Raw genomic sequence first — 17,443 nt, 5'->3', positions numbered from 1 at the left:
GCAGATAACTCACCTGGCAGGGAGCTGGGAAGAGCAGTGGTCCGGTGCCGCACCCCAAACCCACGCCCGCGCGGTGTGGCCATATGAGCCTCAGTTTCCTGCCCTGGGGAGTGGGTCCCACTCCTCCCTAGTGGGTTGCTGACATCGGGGGGCCGGGAGGGTCGAGGTCGCCGCAGGTCGCCGGGGCGTGCCGGGAGGGAGGCGCCGCGGGGCGGGACAGCGAGCTGCTGGGCCGGGCGGAGATCCGCCTCCTGCGCGCTGGCACCCGCGGCTCCGCCCCGCCGCGCCGCCGGCAACTTTGGGATGGAGTTTGTGCGGGCGCCGTGGCTCTGCCTGGCGCTGGCGCTGGCGCTGGGGCCGGGCCCCGCCGGGGGCCACCCGCAGCCGTGCGGCGTCCTGGCTCGCCTGGGGGGCTCGGTGCGCCTGGGCGTTCTCCTGCCCCGCGCGCCCGCCGCCCGCGCCCGCGTTCGCGCCGCCCTGGCCCGGGCCGCCCTGGCGCCGCGGCTGCCGCACAACCTGAGCCTGGAGCTGGTGGCCGCCGCGCCCCCTGCCCGCGACCCCGCCTCGCTGGCCCGCGGCCTGTGCCAGGCACTGGAGGCCCCGGGCGTGGCGGCCGTGCTGGCCTTCCCGGAGGCGCGGCCCGAGCTGCTGCAGCTGCACTTCCTGGCGGCCGCCACCGAGACCCCCGTGCTCAGCGTGCTGCGGCGGGAGGCGCGCGCGCCCCTCGGGGCCCCGGTACGCGGGGATGCCCGGGGTCCGGGTGAGGGAGGCCCCGGGACGCCCCGGGGCGCGGGGGCTGGGGGTCCGACGCCAGAGTCGCGGGGGCGCACGGGACCCGGACTTCTGGATCGCGGATACAGGAGCCCCCCCACCCCTGCCCCCGCTCGGGGGTTGCCCAGGACTCCAGCCGAAAGGAGTCCCCGGGGCGGCTCGCGGGACCTGGACCCCTGGACCCCGGACGCCCCCAGAGCGAGGGAACCCAGGACCGGCGGCGGGACCCCGTGAGATGCTTCTGGGCCCGGGGTGGTGAAACCCACACGAGGCCCCCTCCCGGGCGCGCCACTCCCGCGCAGACCCCTTTCCTGGGCCTCGGTGATGGAATCTGGCCACCGTCTATTTAGGGCCGGGGGAGCCATCCCCATGTGGAGCAGGGCCCCTTCCCCGGTCCCAGGGCGTCTCCCAGTTCCCACCAAGCAGGGCCCCAGGCCGTCCCTGCTTCAGCTCTGGGGGGTGCAGTTCGGGGGTCTGCTGCTTGAGGATCTTCCCAGCCTCCTCCGGGCGGGCTGTCACTCAAACCCCTCCATCCCCCCCACGCTCCGCATCTTTGGAGTTTATTCTCTCCTTGATTCCACCCCCGGGGCCTGGATTTGGGCCCGAATAAGTAGAAAATGGCATAAGGAGGAGAAAAGGGTGACTGACAGGGCTCTGGGTGTCCCGTGGCGTCCCCGGGAAAGACCCCCTTCCCAGGCCTGCAGGGAGGGGCCCACTGTAGGGATATGGGTCTGGTAGGGGCCTCCCGCCCTCCGACTCCACCTCGAAGCCCCCTCCAGGGCTTCCTTCTCCTCAGGGAGGGGAGACGCGGACCCTAGAGGAGGCCTGGGGTCTCGCTAACCCCGTTGTCCCTGTGTCAAGGCCCGTGCCCCGCCCCTTGCCTCCACCTTGTGGGAAAAGATGCAGGACCCAAACCCAGGACTGTGGCGCCCTCTGCTGCCGCCTCCAGGAACTGAGCCCCTGCAGGTGTAACTGTCCGTCTTGTGGGAGGGATTAAGCAGCAGCCCCAGCCCTCTGCACCCTGTCCCTACCTGTGCAACACCTTAGAGGTCTGGCAGTCTGCCTCGTCCTTCACAGGCTAGAAGCAAATCCAGCAGAACTTTCCGGGTGCCACTGGGCACAGAGGGGCCCCTCAAAACCCTGGCTTGCCAGGGAAGTCTGAATAGAGGAGGGGCGATGGAGCTGGGTTTTGAAGGATGTATAGGAGTTGGCTGGCATAGAGAAAGGGATTCTAGCTGGGCATTGCAAAAAGCCTCAAAGCGGGGCACTACCAGGGTGGCTGGAGCCAGGAGAGGAGGCCCTGAATGTCAGGCCAAGGAGGCTGGGCTTTGTGCTGATCGCAGTGGGGAGACAAAGAGGGTTTAGAGCAGGGGTGGGCTGGAGGAGGCAGGCATGCCATCCAGTTTTGAAGGCGACGTCTATTTATTGACCACCTACTGATGGGGGTGGGAAGGGTATGGTGGGTCACAGGTCTCCAGCCCTAACTGTGACCCCACCACCCCGCCAGAACCCGTTCCACCTGCAGCTGGACTGGGCCAGCCCCCTGGAGACGCTGCTTGACGTGTTGGTCGCTGTGGTGCGGGCACACGCCAGGGAGGACGTCAGCCTGGTGCTCTGCCGCGTGCGGGACCCTGCTGGCCTGGTGGCCCTCTGGACAGCCCGGGCTGGCAGGGCCCCAAAGCTGGTGCTGGACCTGAGTCGGCCAGACGCGGACGACGCGGGGCTGCAGGCACGCCTGGCCCCCCTGGGGGCCCCCCCTGGGGGCTCGGCCCCAGCCCCAGCGGCTGTGCTCCTGGGCTGTGGCCCAGCCCGTGCGCGGCAGGTGCTGCAGGCCGTGCCCCCCGGGCCCCACTGGCTGCTGGGCACGCCCCTGTCCGCTGACATGCTGCCCACGGAGGGCCTGCCCCTGGGGCTCCTGGCCCTGGGCGAGGTGGGCCGACCCCCGCTGGAGGCCACCGTTCAGGACGCTGTGGAGCTGGTGGTGCGAGCCCTGGGTAGCGCTGCCCAGGCGGAGCCGGAGCGTGCCCTCCTGCTCACCACGGCCAGCTGCAACGACCCGCAACCAGCTGGGCCTGAGTCCTCGGGCCGCTTCTTGGCACGGTAAGTGAGGGTCCAGGTGTGTGCGGAGGGGGGTGCCCGGGCCCCACATCTGGTCGCCTCTGCCTGTGAGTCATGAAAGCACCATTATTGGACACTTGATGTATACCAGGCGTTGCCCCCTCACCAGGAAGCGGGTTCGTCTCCGGCGGAAGCAGAGCCAGAGGAGGGGGCTCGGGTGAGGGGCTCAGGGTGCTCTGAGGGAGACAGGAGGGCAGGGGAAGGAGACAGGGGAGGCGGGCAAGGGCAAGCTCCCACCGGACCCCACGGGAGCCCTGCAGGGCGAACGGCATCCCAGCGCCTGGCGGCTTCACCGGGCGTTTCAAGATGGAAGTTGTTGGCTTTGGGCCAGAGGCTTCGTCACTGCCTTCCTGGCGTGGGTGCCCGGCTGGCCAAGGATCTGGTGGGGGGGAACACCACGGCATCCACTGTGGTGCCCAGCCGTGTGCTAGAGGCGAGCCCAGTGGGGGCTGAGCTTGGCTGGCGGGCTCCTGCCCCCCACCCCCCACTCCTGGCTGCCTGGCACTGGCCCCCCGCTCCCCCTGCTCCCCGTCCACCCCCCAGGTTCCTGGCCAACACGTCCTTCCAGGGCCGCACCGGGCCCGTGTGGGTGACCGGCTCCTCCCAGGTGCACATCTCCCGGTACCTGCGAGTGTGGAGCTTGCGCCGGGACCCGCGGGGTGCCCCGGCCTGGGCCACCATGGGCAGCTGGCGGGCCGGACGGCTGGAATCAGAGCTGGGAGGTGCGGCCGCACAGCCCCCGCCCTCCCCGGGAGCCAAAACCCGGCCCCGGCTGCGCGTGGTGACGCTGGTGGAGCATCCGTTCGTGTTTGCCCGGGAGCCGGATGAGGACGGACAGTGCCCCGCGGGGCAGCTGTGCCTGGCCCCCGGCACCAATGACTCGGCCACCCTGGACGCGCTGTTCGCCGCACTGGCCAACGGCTCAGCGCCACGCGCCCTCCGCAAGTGCTGCTACGGCTACTGCATTGACCTGCTGGAGCGCCTGGCGGAGGACACGCCCTTCGACTTCGAGCTGTACATCGTGGGCGACGGCAAGTACGGCGCCCTGCGGGGCGGCCGCTGGACCGGCCTGGTGGGTGACCTGCTGGCCGGCAGGGCCCACATGGCCGTCACCAGCTTCAGCATCAACTCGGCACGCTCCCAGGTGGTGGACTTCAGCAGCCCCTTCTTCTCCACCAGCCTGGGCATCATGGTGCGGGCCCGGGACACGGCCTCGCCCATCGGCGCCTTCACGTGGCCGCTGCACTGGTCCATGTGGCTGGGCGTCTTTGCCGCCCTGCACCTCACCGCGCTCTTCCTCACGCTGTATGAGTGGCGCAGCCCCTACGGTCTCACGCCCCGTGGCCGGAACCGGGCCACCGTGTTCTCCTACTCTTCGGCCCTCAACCTCTGCTATGCCATCCTCTTCGGACGCACCGTCTCCAGCAAGACGCCCAAGTGCCCCACGGGGCGCCTCCTCATGAACCTGTGGGCCATCTTCTGCCTGCTAGTGCTGTCCAGCTACACCGCCAACCTGGCCGCCGTCATGGTCGGGGACAAGACTTTCCTGGAGCTGTCAGGAATCCATGACCCCAAGGTGGGCAGCTGTGGGGCCTGGAGGTCAAAGCTGGGAGGTCGCCCACTCACCCAGTTCCCCTCCCAAGATGCAGCGGCGTGCGGCCGCCTGCTCCTGAAAACATTTATTGAGTGCTTGGTGTGTGCCGGGCATCGGGGGCCCAGCTGGGACAAAACAGGCGAAGATCTCCATACTGCAGGGGGAGGTGTCAAGAATCAAGATAAGCGATCTGGACGGTGTGTGAGTTGGCCGTCAGGTGTCAGGGAGAAGATAGGGCGGAGTGGCGACACAGGGAGTGCTGGGGCGGACATCTTCTCAGAAGGGGGCAAGGAACTCCTCTGGGAGGGGGGTGACATTCAAGGGACTTTTATGTAGATGTCAAGGAGGAATGTTGGGAGAGCAGGCACAGCAGGTCCAAAGGCCCCGGGGCAGGAGCAGAGTGGGAGGAGGTGGCACGGGGCACATCCTGCAGGGTGTCAGAAGGCAGTTCCTTCTGAGACAGAACTCCCCTGGAGCTCCGGAGGGCTGTGAGCAGAGCAGAGGTGTGCCACTGGATCCCTTGTCATCTCACCATAAATACTCTGGAAGCTTTCGCACACATCAGGGTCCCTTTTTCCCAGTTGCCCCCCCCCCCGCCCCGCCCATGGTTTGTTTGAATCTGGGTCCTAAACACGCACACACTGCAGATAGATTTCCTCTTCACTTACTGTGTCCTGGAAATTTGACTGCTGGAGAAGTTTTTGTCCAGTAGCAGCTCCCACTGTTTGGATCTGGCTGGCTGTGTCCTGGGAGGGTGCTTAGCCTGTCCTGCCGCACCCTAGGCCCCGTATCGTTTGTAAATTGGTAATAAAACCTAGCGCCGGTGCGGTCTGATGCACTAGCCGCTCACCACATGTGGCTGCTTTCAACGTTACATTAAGTGTAAGTGCTCAACAGCCACTTGGGAACAGCACAAGCAGAGTGTCTCCTCATCAGAAGGTTCCAGACGGCACAGCTCTAGAAGCTCCAATCCAGGTCTGGCTTTTTGGGAGTGCTGTACCACACCAGCAGGCATGGGTCAGTGTAACCACTCCCTCATCCTGGGAGGCCAGGGCAGAGGGGCCTGGCCCAGGAGGGCTGAGCAGCGGGCGGGTTCCCGGAGACACCAGGAGAGAAGAGGAAGTACCGGGCCGACTCGACTGGGGCAGGAAGGCCCGGGAGGCCAGGTGTAGGGGCCCGCTTCGGAGGGACTCCCGCAATACCGCAGGGGAGCCGTGGAGGAGATCGGGGGTTCAGGGCCAGGTCTGCGTGGAGACGGACATGTGGGCCTTTAGAACAGCGGCTCTCACCAGGTAATCCCGCCCCGGGGACGGTGGGCCCTGTCGCGTGACGCCTCGACTGGGGAGCTCCTGGCGCCGAGTGGGTGGGGCAGCGGTGGGGCTGAACCCGCACAGCGCCCAGAAGGGCCGCCAGGCGATCCGGCCCCATTCGGGCCGGCTGCGGGAGAAGCTGGGTGAGAGCCGGGGGGCGGGGGCGGCGGGCAGCCCCGGGAGGCTGCGCCCCGCAGGGCGCGCGGGGGAGCTGCAGGGCCGAGCGCCCCGGGCTAACGAGCGGCGCCCCCGCAGCTGCACCACCCGGCCCAGGGCTTCCGCGTAGGCACCGTGTGGGAGAGCAGCGCCGAGGCCTACATCAAGAAGAGCTTCCCCGCTATGTACGCGCACATGCGGCGCCACAGCGCGCCCAGCACGCCGCACGGCGTGGCCATGCTCACGTGAGGCCCGGCCGGGGAGAGGGGCGGGGCCGGGGGGCCGGGCGCCCGGGGGCGGGCGCGGCCCCTCACCCCGCTGCCCGACCCCGCAGGAGCGACCCCCCCAAGCTCAACGCCTTCATCATGGATAAGTCGCTCCTAGACTACGAGGTCTCCATCGACGCCGACTGTAAACTGCTGACCGTGGGCAAGCCCTTCGCCATGGAGGGTGAGGGGCCTCTGGGGCCGGCGGCCCTGGGGGGCTCCTCTGGGGCGGCGTCCAGCCTGGCCCCAATCCCATCCCTGGCCCCCCCCCCCCCCAGGCTACGGCATCGGACTCCCTCAGAACTCGCCCCTCACCTCCAACCTGTCCGAGTTCATCAGCCGCTACAAGTCCTCCGGTTTCATCGACGTGCTGCACGACAGGTGGTACAGGATGGTGCCTTGTGGGAAGCGCGTCCTCGCCGTTACAGAGGTGGGGGAGGGCCCAGGTCCCGGGTGGGGGCTGGGCATGGGGGGCCCTGAGCCTACAGGGGCCTCAAGGGAGGTGGTCAGCCCCCTGCTCATTGCCCAGATGTGTGCACTCCTCCTCCTCCTGGGAAACCCCAGCTCACGTTCCCTGGGAAACCTGGCTCCCAACGTGGAAGGCCAGCCTCCCAATCCAGCTCCGCCGCCCCAGGCTCCTCTCTGGGCCAGTCTGGGTCGCACCCCCAGCCAGGGCTCCCCACGGGTCTGGCCCTGCCCGTGAAGGGTTTGTGCCCACGTGTCACCCCCAGACCCTGCAGGTGGGCGTCTCCCACTTCTCGGGACTCTTTGTGCTGCTCTGCCTGGGGCTCGGCAGCGCTCTGCTCAGCTCCCTGGGCGAGCACGTCTTCTACCACGTGGCGCTCCCGCGCATCCGCAGGGGCAGCAAGCTGCAGTACTGGCTGCACACGAGCCAGGTGAGGGGCCGGTGCCCAGCGGGTGGGCCCGGGCAGCCTCCCGTGACCCCGACAAAGCCTCTGTCTGGGCTTACAGAGAATCCACCGCGCCCTCAACACAGAGCCGCCGGAAGGACAGGAGGAGCCAGAGCCGAGGTAAAGGTGTTCCCCCCCACCCCGCCCCCCACTCCCACCCTGCGGCTCTGACACCAGACCTCCCGCGCAGGACAGGGCAGTTCCACACCGCCATGATCTGACCCCAGAGGCAGAGTGGCTGTGAGGACACTGACCCAGCCCCCTTCCACCTCACGTCCCCAGGGCTCTTGAGCCACAGCAGGACACAGGGGCGGCCTCTGCGGGCGCAGTGAGCGGGACACGGGTGCGCGGGGCCACGGCGAGGGAGCACCGCGTGCGCTTCCTACCGGAGCCCACAGAGGCGGCTGGAGCGCCTGACGCGGAGGTGGTGGGGCTGCCAGAGCGCCCAGTCTGGCTCTGTCCCAGGGGCCGCCTGCCCGCCGTGCCACCCTCCGGCCCTGCAGGTCCCGGCGAGCTGGAGCAGCTGGAGCAACGCATCCAGAGTGCGCGGGAGCAGCTGCGCCAGGCCCTGGTGCGGCGAGGAGAGCTCCTGGCCCGGCTGGGGGATTGCCCCTGCTCCGAAGCACCTGCCGCCGCCCGGTGACCCATCCCAGGGGATGCGGCGCCTGCCCCGCTCCAGGGGCCCCACCCTGCCCGCCTGCACTCAGCCCAGGGCGGCCCCCACCCCTGGGCCCCTGCCCCAGCCTGCACCGAAGCCCGGGAGGAGGTGGCACCGAGGCCCCTCCGTGCCTGCGCACACAGACGCTGACCCGCCGCTGTCAACAGTTTATTCTATATACAAACACAATTTTGTACACTGCAATTAAATAGAATGGAATGAGCGCTCTTCTGCGTTCCTCACCGAGTGATTTAGTTTGGCCACCAGCCCTGCCCCACTCCCACCCCAGCAGGGCTGGACCCCCACACCCGGCCACTGCCTTCCATGTTGGCGCCTGTATACCTCATCTCCGAGCCCGAGGCATGAACTCTGCCCTCCCGGGACCCCGGCCCTGGTACACACACCTGGGGTCAGAGGCCGTGGAAAAGGCACTGAGCATGATGGAGCACCAGCTGAGCAGGCCGGGACAGCGAGGGCGGCCCCCACCTGCATTCACCTTATTAGAGACCTGTCCAGCTCTGCTACTGAGGGACAGCTCACTCCACACAGTTCACCAGCCCTTTCCAGAACCTTCCATGGAGCCCCCACACACCCCCCCCTTTGGCCTGCCTCTATTCACTGGCTGGGGGGCCCACCACTAACGTAGCAGGGACAGGCCTCCGGCAGGCCCCACACAGGAAGAGAAGCCCCACTCTGGGCAAACCTGATGGACCATGACACCACCCAAGACAGGCTGGGCGGTCCCAAGAACCACCAGGACAGCCTACCCGACACCCGAGGGCTCCAGCCTGGTCATACCCAGTGGGCCTACATGGCCAGGGATGGGGCGGTCAGCTGCCCAAGGCTCAGGAACCGACCTCCGGGGGAGGGTCCACTGGGGCTGTGGGTGTGGGGCTGGGCCCACTCACCCCGGCAGCTGGGGGCGCTGTGTCACGCGCCAGGGAGTTGATGGAAGGGGCACTGTCCTGGGGAGCTCGGGGGAGCCCTCCACCAGGGCTCAGCGGACCAGCAGGCCGCCGTTCCAGGAGCGAGGCACTGAGGCCAGACAGGAAGGAGGCGTCTGTGATCATGGCGGCTGTCTCTGCCATCCAGCCCAGGTCACTGCTGGCCGCTGCGGCCACCGAGGCTGCTGCGGCCACCAGAGAGCTGGGTGCCTCAGCCACGGGCCCAGGGCCCCCACTAGTGCCCGGCAAACTGGGGCCCAGGGCGGGGGGCTGGCCAGCAGGGTCAGGGGTGGCGGCTGGGGCGCCCCCATTGTTGTTCAGGTCATCCGGAAGCGCCGTGGGGGCCCCGGGGCCCAGCGGTGGGGTCTGTAGCAGCATCTCCTGGATTCGGATCTGCTGCAGAATGGCGGGTAGCTCATAGTGGTGGAAGAAGTAGATCATGGAATGCTGGGGGGGGGGGCGGGGGAGGGCTGAGTCAGGCCAGCAGCCAGAGCCAGGACCCCGGCCTCCACGGAACCCTGCACAGGCTGGACGCCCCTCCGGGGAGCGAGGCGAGACCCTCACCTGGATGAAGAGCCAGGAGGTGACCAGGGCCAGGCTGCTGTACTGGCCGTTGAAGCGGTAGTGGTAGGCGTAGAAGGCGAAGTGGTACAGATAGAAGAACCTGCAGGGAGCACAGTGAGGCGCCACCCGCGGACCCCACCCCGCCCCCCGTGGACCCGGGGTGCTCACCGCAGCCAGTGCCTCTTGCTGGTGTTCGTGTGGCAGCAAATAGCATCGTACTGGTCGGCCAGCCAGACGATGAGGATGATGTAGAAGGCCGTGGTGGTGTCGTTGAAAAACTCAGACATGATGGCCTCCATCCCTGTGGGGAGGCCGGGCAGTTGGGCCGGGCGGGCAGGTGGGCAGGGAGGTAGGAGGGAGGGAGGGAGGGAGAAGTCCTCACCTACGAGGGCCAGGATGACAGTGAGCAGCGGCGCCGCAGGGAAGGCGATGGCCATGTTCATCTCCAGCATCTGCAGCAGGTCCACTGCGGGCAGAGAGTGGCAGGCGGGCAGACCAGGTGAGGTGCCCGGCGTCTGGGTGGGGTGGGCAGGGGGCAGTGGGGGTCTGGGGCGGAGCCCACCCCTCCCACCCGGCCGGCCAGCAGGCAGACTCACCAATGAAGACAAAAATCTGGTGGTGGGAGTATCTGAGCAGCATGGAAACGCTGAGGGTCTGCAAACGAGGGCCGGGGAGATGGCTCAGGGAGGGGCTGCCCCGGTGCCCACCCCGCCCCGCCCCGCCAGCCCACCCCCGCGGCACTCACGAAGATGACCATGATGACGAAGGCGGCCAGGTAGGACGTGCGGGCCATCCACATGCTCACGAAACGGTAGTGCTCTCCGGACACCACGTTGCGAAGGAAGCCTGCTCAGAGGTAGGGGGGGAGGCCATGAGCACCTGCCCAGCCACTGCTCCACACCCCGCCCCCACCTGGTGCCGGGGCCCGCCGAACCCTTGTTCTCCTCGTTCTCGGCCAGGCCCTTGACACTGGACATGAGAATGTCGTCGTAGCCCAGGAACTCGGCCAGCAGCAGGCGGCTGAAGCGGTCCCCAAAGCACTGGTCTCGTGAAGGGTCTGCGGGCAGGCAGACAACGGAGTGTCTGGCCAGGGCCCCCACCCGAGCAATGCTGTGACCCCGATGCCCCAGGATGCCGCGGAGGGAGGAAGCTTCTTGCGGCTGGAGAGTGGACACGGCCCCAGGACCTCGGACCCAAGTGCTTCCGGGCCGCCCCCAGGCACCCTCCCGGGAGCCCCTAGAGCCGGACAGCCCCACTGCCTGGCTCCTCGCTCTGGGGCCACTCACCCAGGGTGACCACCATGACGGGGATGCTGAGCCGCTGTCGTGTGGCCTGTGACAGCCGTAGAAAGCCATACTCCAGGGAGTACTCCACGACGTACTCGTCCTGCGGCCACACTGTGGGGACGAGCCCTGTGAGCCTCGGAGCCCCGCTCTAGGCCTCTTCCCTGAGAGGGCTGGGTGACCCCTCCTGGCAGGCACCACCCACGCCCCCAGGACCCCTGCCTGCCTCCTGCCGCTCACAGAGGAGGCTCCCAGAGAAGGGAGAAGGTTTTATTTTGTAAGAAATCTCTCTGCCCAAGGCGCCTGGTGGCTTAATCGGCTAAGTGTCTGGCTCCGACTTGGGTCACAATCTCGGGGTCCTGGGACTGAGCCCCACGCTCAGTGGGGAGTCTGCTTGTCTTTCTCCCTCTGCCTCTCCTACTTGTGCGCGTGTTCGTTCTCACTCGCTCTCTCAAATAAGTAAAGAAAGAAATAAAAACCTAGAAAGGAAAGAAAGGAGAGAGGAAGGAAAGAAATCTCCACACCCAACACAGGTCTCGGATTCACGACCCCGACATCAAGAGTCGCCCGCTCCCCTGACTGAGCCGGCCAGGGGCCCACGGTGTGTACCTTTCGTGGGTGTCTCTGGGAAGGGGAGCTCCTGGCTGTCATTCGGGGCCTCAGCAGCCCCCGGTGGCTTCAACACCTTGGGCTCAATGTCCAGCTCGAACTGCGGAGTGCCGAGAAGGAGGGCATCAGCAGCCTGGCCCAGAGGCCCAGCTCCTCTGCTGACTGCAAGGACATGCACCCCACCCCTGGCTGCTGTGACCACCCCCCCCAGCCTCCGCTGGGATGCCCTCCCCCTCCGGGGCTGGAAGGCCTCTGACCTGTAACCTCCCAAAGACCCCCACCCCAACACCACACTCCCCTAAGTGGCCATCTCTAGGCAAGGGTCTGCATCCTGAAGCCAGGACTGCCTGGCCAGGTCTGCACCAACCACAGGACCCCAGGCTCTCACTACTTCAGCAGGTCCTTCCCGTGCAGCTGTGGGCCCCCCACACCCACCTGACCTCTGCCAGTGCCGGCATCCACCCGCACGTCTCCGGTGACAGGGCATTCCCCACCCCACGGGCAGCGGTTCCATCTAGGACAGCTAGGACCAGCTTCAAGCTCTTGGCCCAATGCCACCAGAGGCCTCCTCCTCAGCGGTCTCTGCCCTTGGTGCCCCCAGACATGGGCCAATCCTTTTCCACTAGGGCTGGGAAATGGCCCGAGGCCCTGAGTCTTCCAGCACAGTCCCCGCCCCCCAGGGCCCCACCAGCAGGAGCAGGCCAGGGGGAGCCAGCGGCCCGCGACAGATGAAGCACCGGCTCACCAGGCACCCCCACGCACAGCACGCCTGGCCCGCTCACCCTGATGGACGCATTCCCGAACATGTCCACAGTCAGCTTCTCCTCCTCTTCCTCCTCCGGCTCTGGGCTGCCTGGCTCCATAGCCAGGCCAGGGAAGCTGCCGCGGCGGCCGCCATCACAGAACTGCAGGAAGACGGGCGCGCGGCTCGAGTTGTGCTGGACCTCCACGCGCAGGATGCCCTCCCGCGGCCACTTGTCCCGCACGTGCTCCAGGCAGTTGATGGGCGAGCGCGAGAAGGCGATGTGGATGTAGGCCAGGACGAAGAGCACGAAGAGCGCCTGCGGGCAGGAGACGGTCAGTGGAGAAGCCCGGGTCCACGGCAAGTCCCGGGACAGCCCTGAGGAAGAGGGGGATGCCCTCTCGGCCACGTGCAGGACCCTCACCGGGGCACGGGTCAGACTGGGCTCAGGCCTGCCCAGCAGCCTCACGCTCTGCCTTGTCCTCCGAGCACCCCTGACCTCACCGGCTACAAACAGCCTCCCGTGCCCGGCCTGGCGCCCTCTGCACCCCTCCTGGGCTGGCAGGGCCAGCGTGCTGCGCCTCTTGGAGGCATGTCCCCTCCATCTGTAAAATGAGCTCCTGCCCCCAGGGGGCACTGGGCGTGCTCCTGGCATGGATGGGTGGGGCTGGGGGGTGCTGCTCAGCCCCCACTGTGCCCGGGGCGCCCCCCCCCCAACAGAGTGACCTGGCCCCTGGTCACCATTGCAGGAAGGAAGGCTGGTGTCAGGTGAGACTTTGCCCTACAACACCCCACCAACAGCACCTTTTGACTGCCTTGAAGTAGGAGCATCAAAAGGGCCACCCCCTCCCCCGGAAGCCCACGTCTCTGTCTGATGGTTGCATTTTTGTTTGTTTGTTTGTTTTTTAAGACTTAATTCGTTTATTTGACAAAGAGACAGCTAGAGAGGGAACACAAGCAGGGGGAGTGGAAGCGGGAAAAGCAGGCTTCCCGCTGAGCAGAGAGCCCGATGCGGGGGCTTGACCCCAGGACCCTGGGATCATGACCTGAACCGAAGGCAGACGTTTAACAACTGAGCCACCCAGGCGCCCCAAGATGGTTGTGTTACTCATGGGGCCTTTGGCCAAGTGTCAGTCCCCCAGACTGGATGCTGCGTCTTGGGCAACACGCCCACCTATCACCCACGGCCCCAACCCTTGGGAAGAGGGCCCAGCTGGCCCGATGTGACGCCCATCACTGTTCTGGGAAAAGTGGGTGTTCAGGGGCTGCCTTTCCTCAGATGGGCCAGTGCAGCCTTCAACACGCCTGCAACCCATGGCCGCACGGCCAGTGGCAGGAACGCCAGGAGCCGCACACGGGCTGCCAGCACCAGCCGTGGACCGCCTGCCTTGCAGACTGGGCAGCAGAGTGTGCACTCCCATCCTGGCCCGGCCACAGGGCCTGGGACCAGAGGGGGACGCAGCAGCTCCATGTCTGAGCATGCTGCCGCAATCCGGGGCCCAGCCCCGCCTGAAGCCGGGAGCCCACCCCGCCCCTGCAGATGTGTTGCTCCAAAGCCTCCTCTCTTGGGCCAGCATCAACTGTACTTCCTTTGCCTGCAGCCATAAGCGCCCCTGCCGGACAGCGATGAGGGTGCCGCTCAGGTCAGTCACGGACGACAGACGCTGAAGCTGCAAGCAGAGCTGGAACCCCTGCCTGGGGTGGCAGTGTGGACGGCCGGCTGAGGCCCCGCGTGCCCGCAGAGCCTCCCACAGACCGGCCCACCCAGTGCCCCTCAGGACCCCAGCCCCTCTCCCCAAGACTGCCAAGCCGGAGATGGGAGGGCTGGGACCCAAAGCAGCCGCAGGATGAGACCAGACGGCTATGCCCTGTGCTAAGCTCCTGGCCACATCTGCCAGGCCCAGGCGCCAAGCCCACTGCCCGCCCTGGACCAAAAGGACTGGCTGCCTGATGTACCAAGATCTCACACAAAGGGCTGAACATGCAGCGTGGCCCGGCGCCAGGGGCTGTCCAGGCTCTTCTCCCGGGGACACACGTGTCTGCCACCACCCCAGTTTGCAGATGAGAAAACCTAACCAGAGGCCACAGGGCCCGGAGAGGTAGTGCTGGCAATTAAACCCAGAGGACACGCTGGACAGGGGAAGCTGGATCCCAAGGGAGGGAAGCCACCTGTCCTGCCAAGGAAGAGCACATGAAACGAGGGGGGCCGGTGGCACCAATATGTGTGACCCCAGAGTGGCCCAAGTCCCCAGGGTCACCCTGCTGCCCTCTCCGGGACTCCTCGAGGGGGTCCCCCACCAGCATCTTCCTCCTGCCCTAAGGCCTCAGGTCTGTCGCCCTTGACGAAGCGGGGAGCTCCCTATCCTACCTGACAAGGCCTGCCCTAATCTGGGCCTCAGCTTCCCCGTTAGGAACAAGGGGGCAGACACAGCTTTGGTGCCTCCAAAGACCTATCACGCCCACATCTGCCCAGGCAAGACAGTAGCTGGCCCTGCAGGAGGTCCCCCAGCCCCCCAGTCTCTGCCACTCCACGTGACCCCACACACCCAGCCCCACTGGCCTTGCTGACCGGCCAGTGCCTTTGCAGCCGCATTTCTGGCTGCCTCTGCTGAGGCCTGAGGCTGCCTGACCTCACACGGACCTTGCCTCACCTAGCCACTGTCTCACCCCATGCCCCACTCTCCCCCTCCCTCCTGTTCTGCCCTCTCAGTGCTGTGTCCAGAACCAGGCAGGAGGTGGCAAGGACAATGTGTTCAGGGACCCGTTCACAGCAAGGACCCTGGGGCACTCCACACACCTATCACACATCACAGTGACCCCGAGGGTCACCTCCATTCATGGGGGGGTGGCAAAGGCAATGAATATCAGAGCCCCCCCCGTCACCCTGCAGGCATTGCTCCGTGGCTGCCCAAGGTTCAGAGTCCAACTGGACAGGCTGGGGCACCTAGTGCCCGCTGCTCCAGGACTCGGGAGGTCCTGGTCTGGCTTCGATGCCAGGAAAACCAGCAGAGGCGGAAGCCCAGGGCTGCCGGAACATGGGCCCCAGCCACTCACTGCCTCTTGCCCCCCACAGGCCGGCCCAGTGGGGGGTCGGGGGGGGGCTGGGCTGCCTCACAGCCGTGAGCTTAGCAGAACAGGGACCACAGGAAGAGACAGCCGGGGCGCCTGGGTGGCTCAGTTGGTTAAGCGGCTGCCTTCGGCTCAGGTCATGATCCCAGAGTCCTGGGATCGAGCCCCGCGTTCAGGCTCCCTGCTCAGCGGGGAGCCTGCTTCTCCCTCTCCCTCTGCCTGCCTCTCTGCCTACCTGTGCTCTCTCTCTCTGTCAAATAAATAAATAAATAAAATCTTTAAAAAAAAAAAAAAAAAAAGAGAGAGAGAGAGACAGCCAGGAGCAAGTCCACAAAGGGACTCCATCTCTGCAGTGAGAGCACCGGAAGCTGGGCAGGCAGGAAGCAAAGACAAGCAGCCTTCTGGAACCTGCAGCAGCCTCACAGATCAGCCGGGCCCAGGCCTCACTGTGCAGATGAGCGAAACAAGACACCAGGGGTTGGGCAGATTCACGAGGTACACGAGGTCTCCAGGCGTCAGCCCACGGTCACTCAGCCCAGCACCCTGGTCCAGAGAGGAGAGCTCAGGAGTCTGAGAGCCTCCCAGGACACTTGACGACCTACGCCAGGCTCATCTGTGTGCCAGGCTGGCCCAAACACACCATCTGCTCCCAAGTCAGGAAGTGGCGGGTCAGAACTGAGGCGACCAGGACCTGCTCTCAGCAGAGGCTGACCCCCCTCTCACCATCTGAGGAAGGCAGTGCTTCCTCTACCCAGGAAATCATGCCCACACACGGACTTCTGTCCACACACCCAGGAGCCCAATAAAGGAAGCCCAATTCAGGAATCCCCCACAGGGAACCCGTGATGCTCTGGGGGGCTGTGGGGAGGGAGGAGCAGGAAGGCTCGCTCTGCGCAGCATCAGGCAGTCCTGCAGACAAGGGACCAGTGCGTTTCCCGTAGCCTGTGGCAGGCCAGAACCGACAACCAAGTCCGCACTCCTTCCACCAAACCCCAAAGTGCCTCCGGCTCCTGACCAACCTGCTCTGGCCAGCAGCCCCGGCGCCTCGAATGCCAGCATCAACCCCCTCTCTGCAGACGAGGCGCCCAAAGCTCACTTGGTGATCTTAGCATCTCCAGCCCTAGCGTGGGAGCACTCTGATGGGAAGCAAAAGGCCATCTGCCCGACCTGGACCACCACTCTGCTCAGGAACCCAGAACCTTCCCCAAGAGCTGCAGCGATCGTCGGAGACCCCTTCTTAGAAGAACCTAGGCCAGGGCCAGTCCTCCCTGAGCTGTGGTCTGGGCTGACACTTCTGTGCCACCCGTGGGTTCGCACAAGGCCCCTTGCCAGGGCAGCAGAGCAGGCTCTAACTTCGACACTAACCCTGGCGAGGTGTCCTCAGCCAGGTCACATTCCCCTGAGGGGCTAAGTGGAGGGGGCGGGTGGGAGATCCTAAGGGCGGGGAGAGCCCCAAGAAAAGAAAGGAGCAGGTAAAGACAGAAACGGGGAGTGGCTGCCAGCGCAGTAAAGTGGGCATGGGGTGTGTCCTGGGCAGGGGAGAGCGGAGAGGGGAGTCTGGAATTCCCGGGATTTGGGGGAGCCCAGGACTGGGGGTGGGTCTGGGCCAGGACTGAGGACCCCAGGCAGCACGGCCCGGGGTCGCGGGGCTGGGAGGAGACCCCTGGCAGGTCTGAGCCGGGCTCCCGGGCTCCAGCCTCCAGAGGTGAGGGACCCGGGAGAGGCGGAGGCCAGGGGCGCAGCCTGGGGACGGCTGCGAGTGAGCTTCTGGAGTCGGGACCAGGAGCCACCAACGGCAAGATTGAGGGACCTGGAGGAGGGGGGTTCGCCGCCCCGGCGGGGGCGGGGTCACAGGTCGCAGGCCTGGGAGGAGGGTCCGGCCGCTGGGGTCAAGGGTCAGGAGTCAGGGGTCGGGGCCTCGGTCACCTTGAGCAGCACGAAGAACTCGAAGAGACGGCGGAAGGCCGGTGGGAACAGCCGCGAATAGGTGACAGCCATCTTGAAGAAGAGCGCGTGGAAGAGCCGGTCGCGCACGTTAATGAGAGGGTTGGGATTGAGGTTGGGGGTGCGAGGCCCGCGCGCGGGGACCGGGCCGCCGCCGCCGCCGCCGTTGGGCCCGGGTCCGGGCCCGGGGGCCCCGGGCGCCGCGTGCTCCGACATGCCGCCCACCGTCGCGCCCTAGCGGCCCGCGGTTCCCCGGGGGCGCCTCCCGGCCGCCATCGGCCGTTCTCGCCGCGGCCGCGCTGCTCACCGACGCCCGGCCGCCGCCGCCGCCGCCGCCGCCGCCGCCATCTTCCGCCTCCGCGGCCTGCTGACGCCAGCGAGTCGCCGCGGCGGCAAGAGCGGCTCCCCTGCGCTCGCGGGGAACGCTGGGATGGCGGCGGCCAGCCCAAAGCGGCCCCGCCCTCTCCCCAGGCTAGGGGCGAGGCTGCGTCCCGTCCGGGGCTC

The 17,443-nt window shown here is 66.7% G+C and overlaps 2 protein-coding genes across 2 annotated transcripts; one reads left to right on the top strand and one right to left on the bottom strand.

Moving 5' to 3' along the window:
* Positions 1 to 303: 303 nt before the first annotated feature.
* Positions 304 to 7,769, top strand: GRIN3B (glutamate ionotropic receptor NMDA type subunit 3B). Its single transcript, XM_088023559.1, has 9 exons — positions 304 to 735; positions 2,279 to 2,871; positions 3,433 to 4,465; positions 6,049 to 6,194; positions 6,284 to 6,399; positions 6,494 to 6,645; positions 6,947 to 7,111; positions 7,188 to 7,246; positions 7,409 to 7,769. The coding sequence occupies exons 1-9, from the start codon at positions 304 to 306 to the stop codon at positions 7,767 to 7,769; spliced, it is 3,057 nt and encodes a 1,018-aa protein (XP_087879685.1).
* Positions 7,770 to 7,936: 167 nt separating this feature from the next.
* TMEM259 (transmembrane protein 259) lies at positions 7,937 to 17,292 on the bottom strand. Its single transcript, XM_028126318.2, has 11 exons — positions 16,922 to 17,292; positions 11,967 to 12,245; positions 11,185 to 11,284; positions 10,579 to 10,689; positions 10,227 to 10,349; positions 10,038 to 10,138; positions 9,889 to 9,946; positions 9,675 to 9,758; positions 9,461 to 9,593; positions 9,293 to 9,392; positions 7,937 to 9,175 (listed from the first exon to the last, which is right to left on the bottom strand). Exons 1-11 carry the CDS (start codon positions 17,153 to 17,155, stop codon positions 8,630 to 8,632), a joined length of 1,869 nt encoding a protein of 622 aa, XP_027982119.1. The 5' UTR covers positions 17,156 to 17,292; the 3' UTR covers positions 7,937 to 8,629.
* Between the last annotated feature and the right edge of the window lie 151 nt (positions 17,293 to 17,443).

This window comes from Eumetopias jubatus, unplaced genomic scaffold (assembly GCF_037043125.1).
Source record: "Eumetopias jubatus isolate StellerSeaLion01/CBP00866 unplaced genomic scaffold, mEumJub1_p1.0 scaffold_1, whole genome shotgun sequence".
NCBI classification, from domain to species: Eukaryota; Metazoa; Chordata; class Mammalia; order Carnivora; family Otariidae; genus Eumetopias; species Eumetopias jubatus.
Note: the sequence above shows the minus strand (reverse complement) of the source record. Positions and strands in the feature narration are given on the sequence as shown.

Coding starts and splice junctions, on each gene's coding strand:
- TMEM259 (XM_028126318.2), bottom strand. CDS start 17,155: ATGTCGGAGCACGCGGCGCCCGGGGCCCCCGGGCCCGGACCCGGGCCC. Junction 10,350..10,578: donor CGTCATGGTGGTCACCCTGG/GTGAGTGGCCCC, acceptor GCCTGCCCGCAG/ACCCTTCACGAGACCAGTGC. Junction 9,947..10,037: donor TCGTCATCATGGTCATCTTC/GTGAGTGCCGCG, acceptor CCTCGTTTGCAG/ACCCTCAGCGTTTCCATGCT.
- GRIN3B (XM_088023559.1), top strand. CDS start 304: ATGGAGTTTGTGCGGGCGCCGTGGCTCTGCCTGGCGCTGGCGCTGGCG. Junction 6,400..6,493: donor CAAGCCCTTCGCCATGGAGG/GTGAGGGGCCTC, acceptor CCCCCCCCCCAG/GCTACGGCATCGGACTCCCT. Junction 7,112..7,187: donor ACTGGCTGCACACGAGCCAG/GTGAGGGGCCGG, acceptor CTGGGCTTACAG/AGAATCCACCGCGCCCTCAA.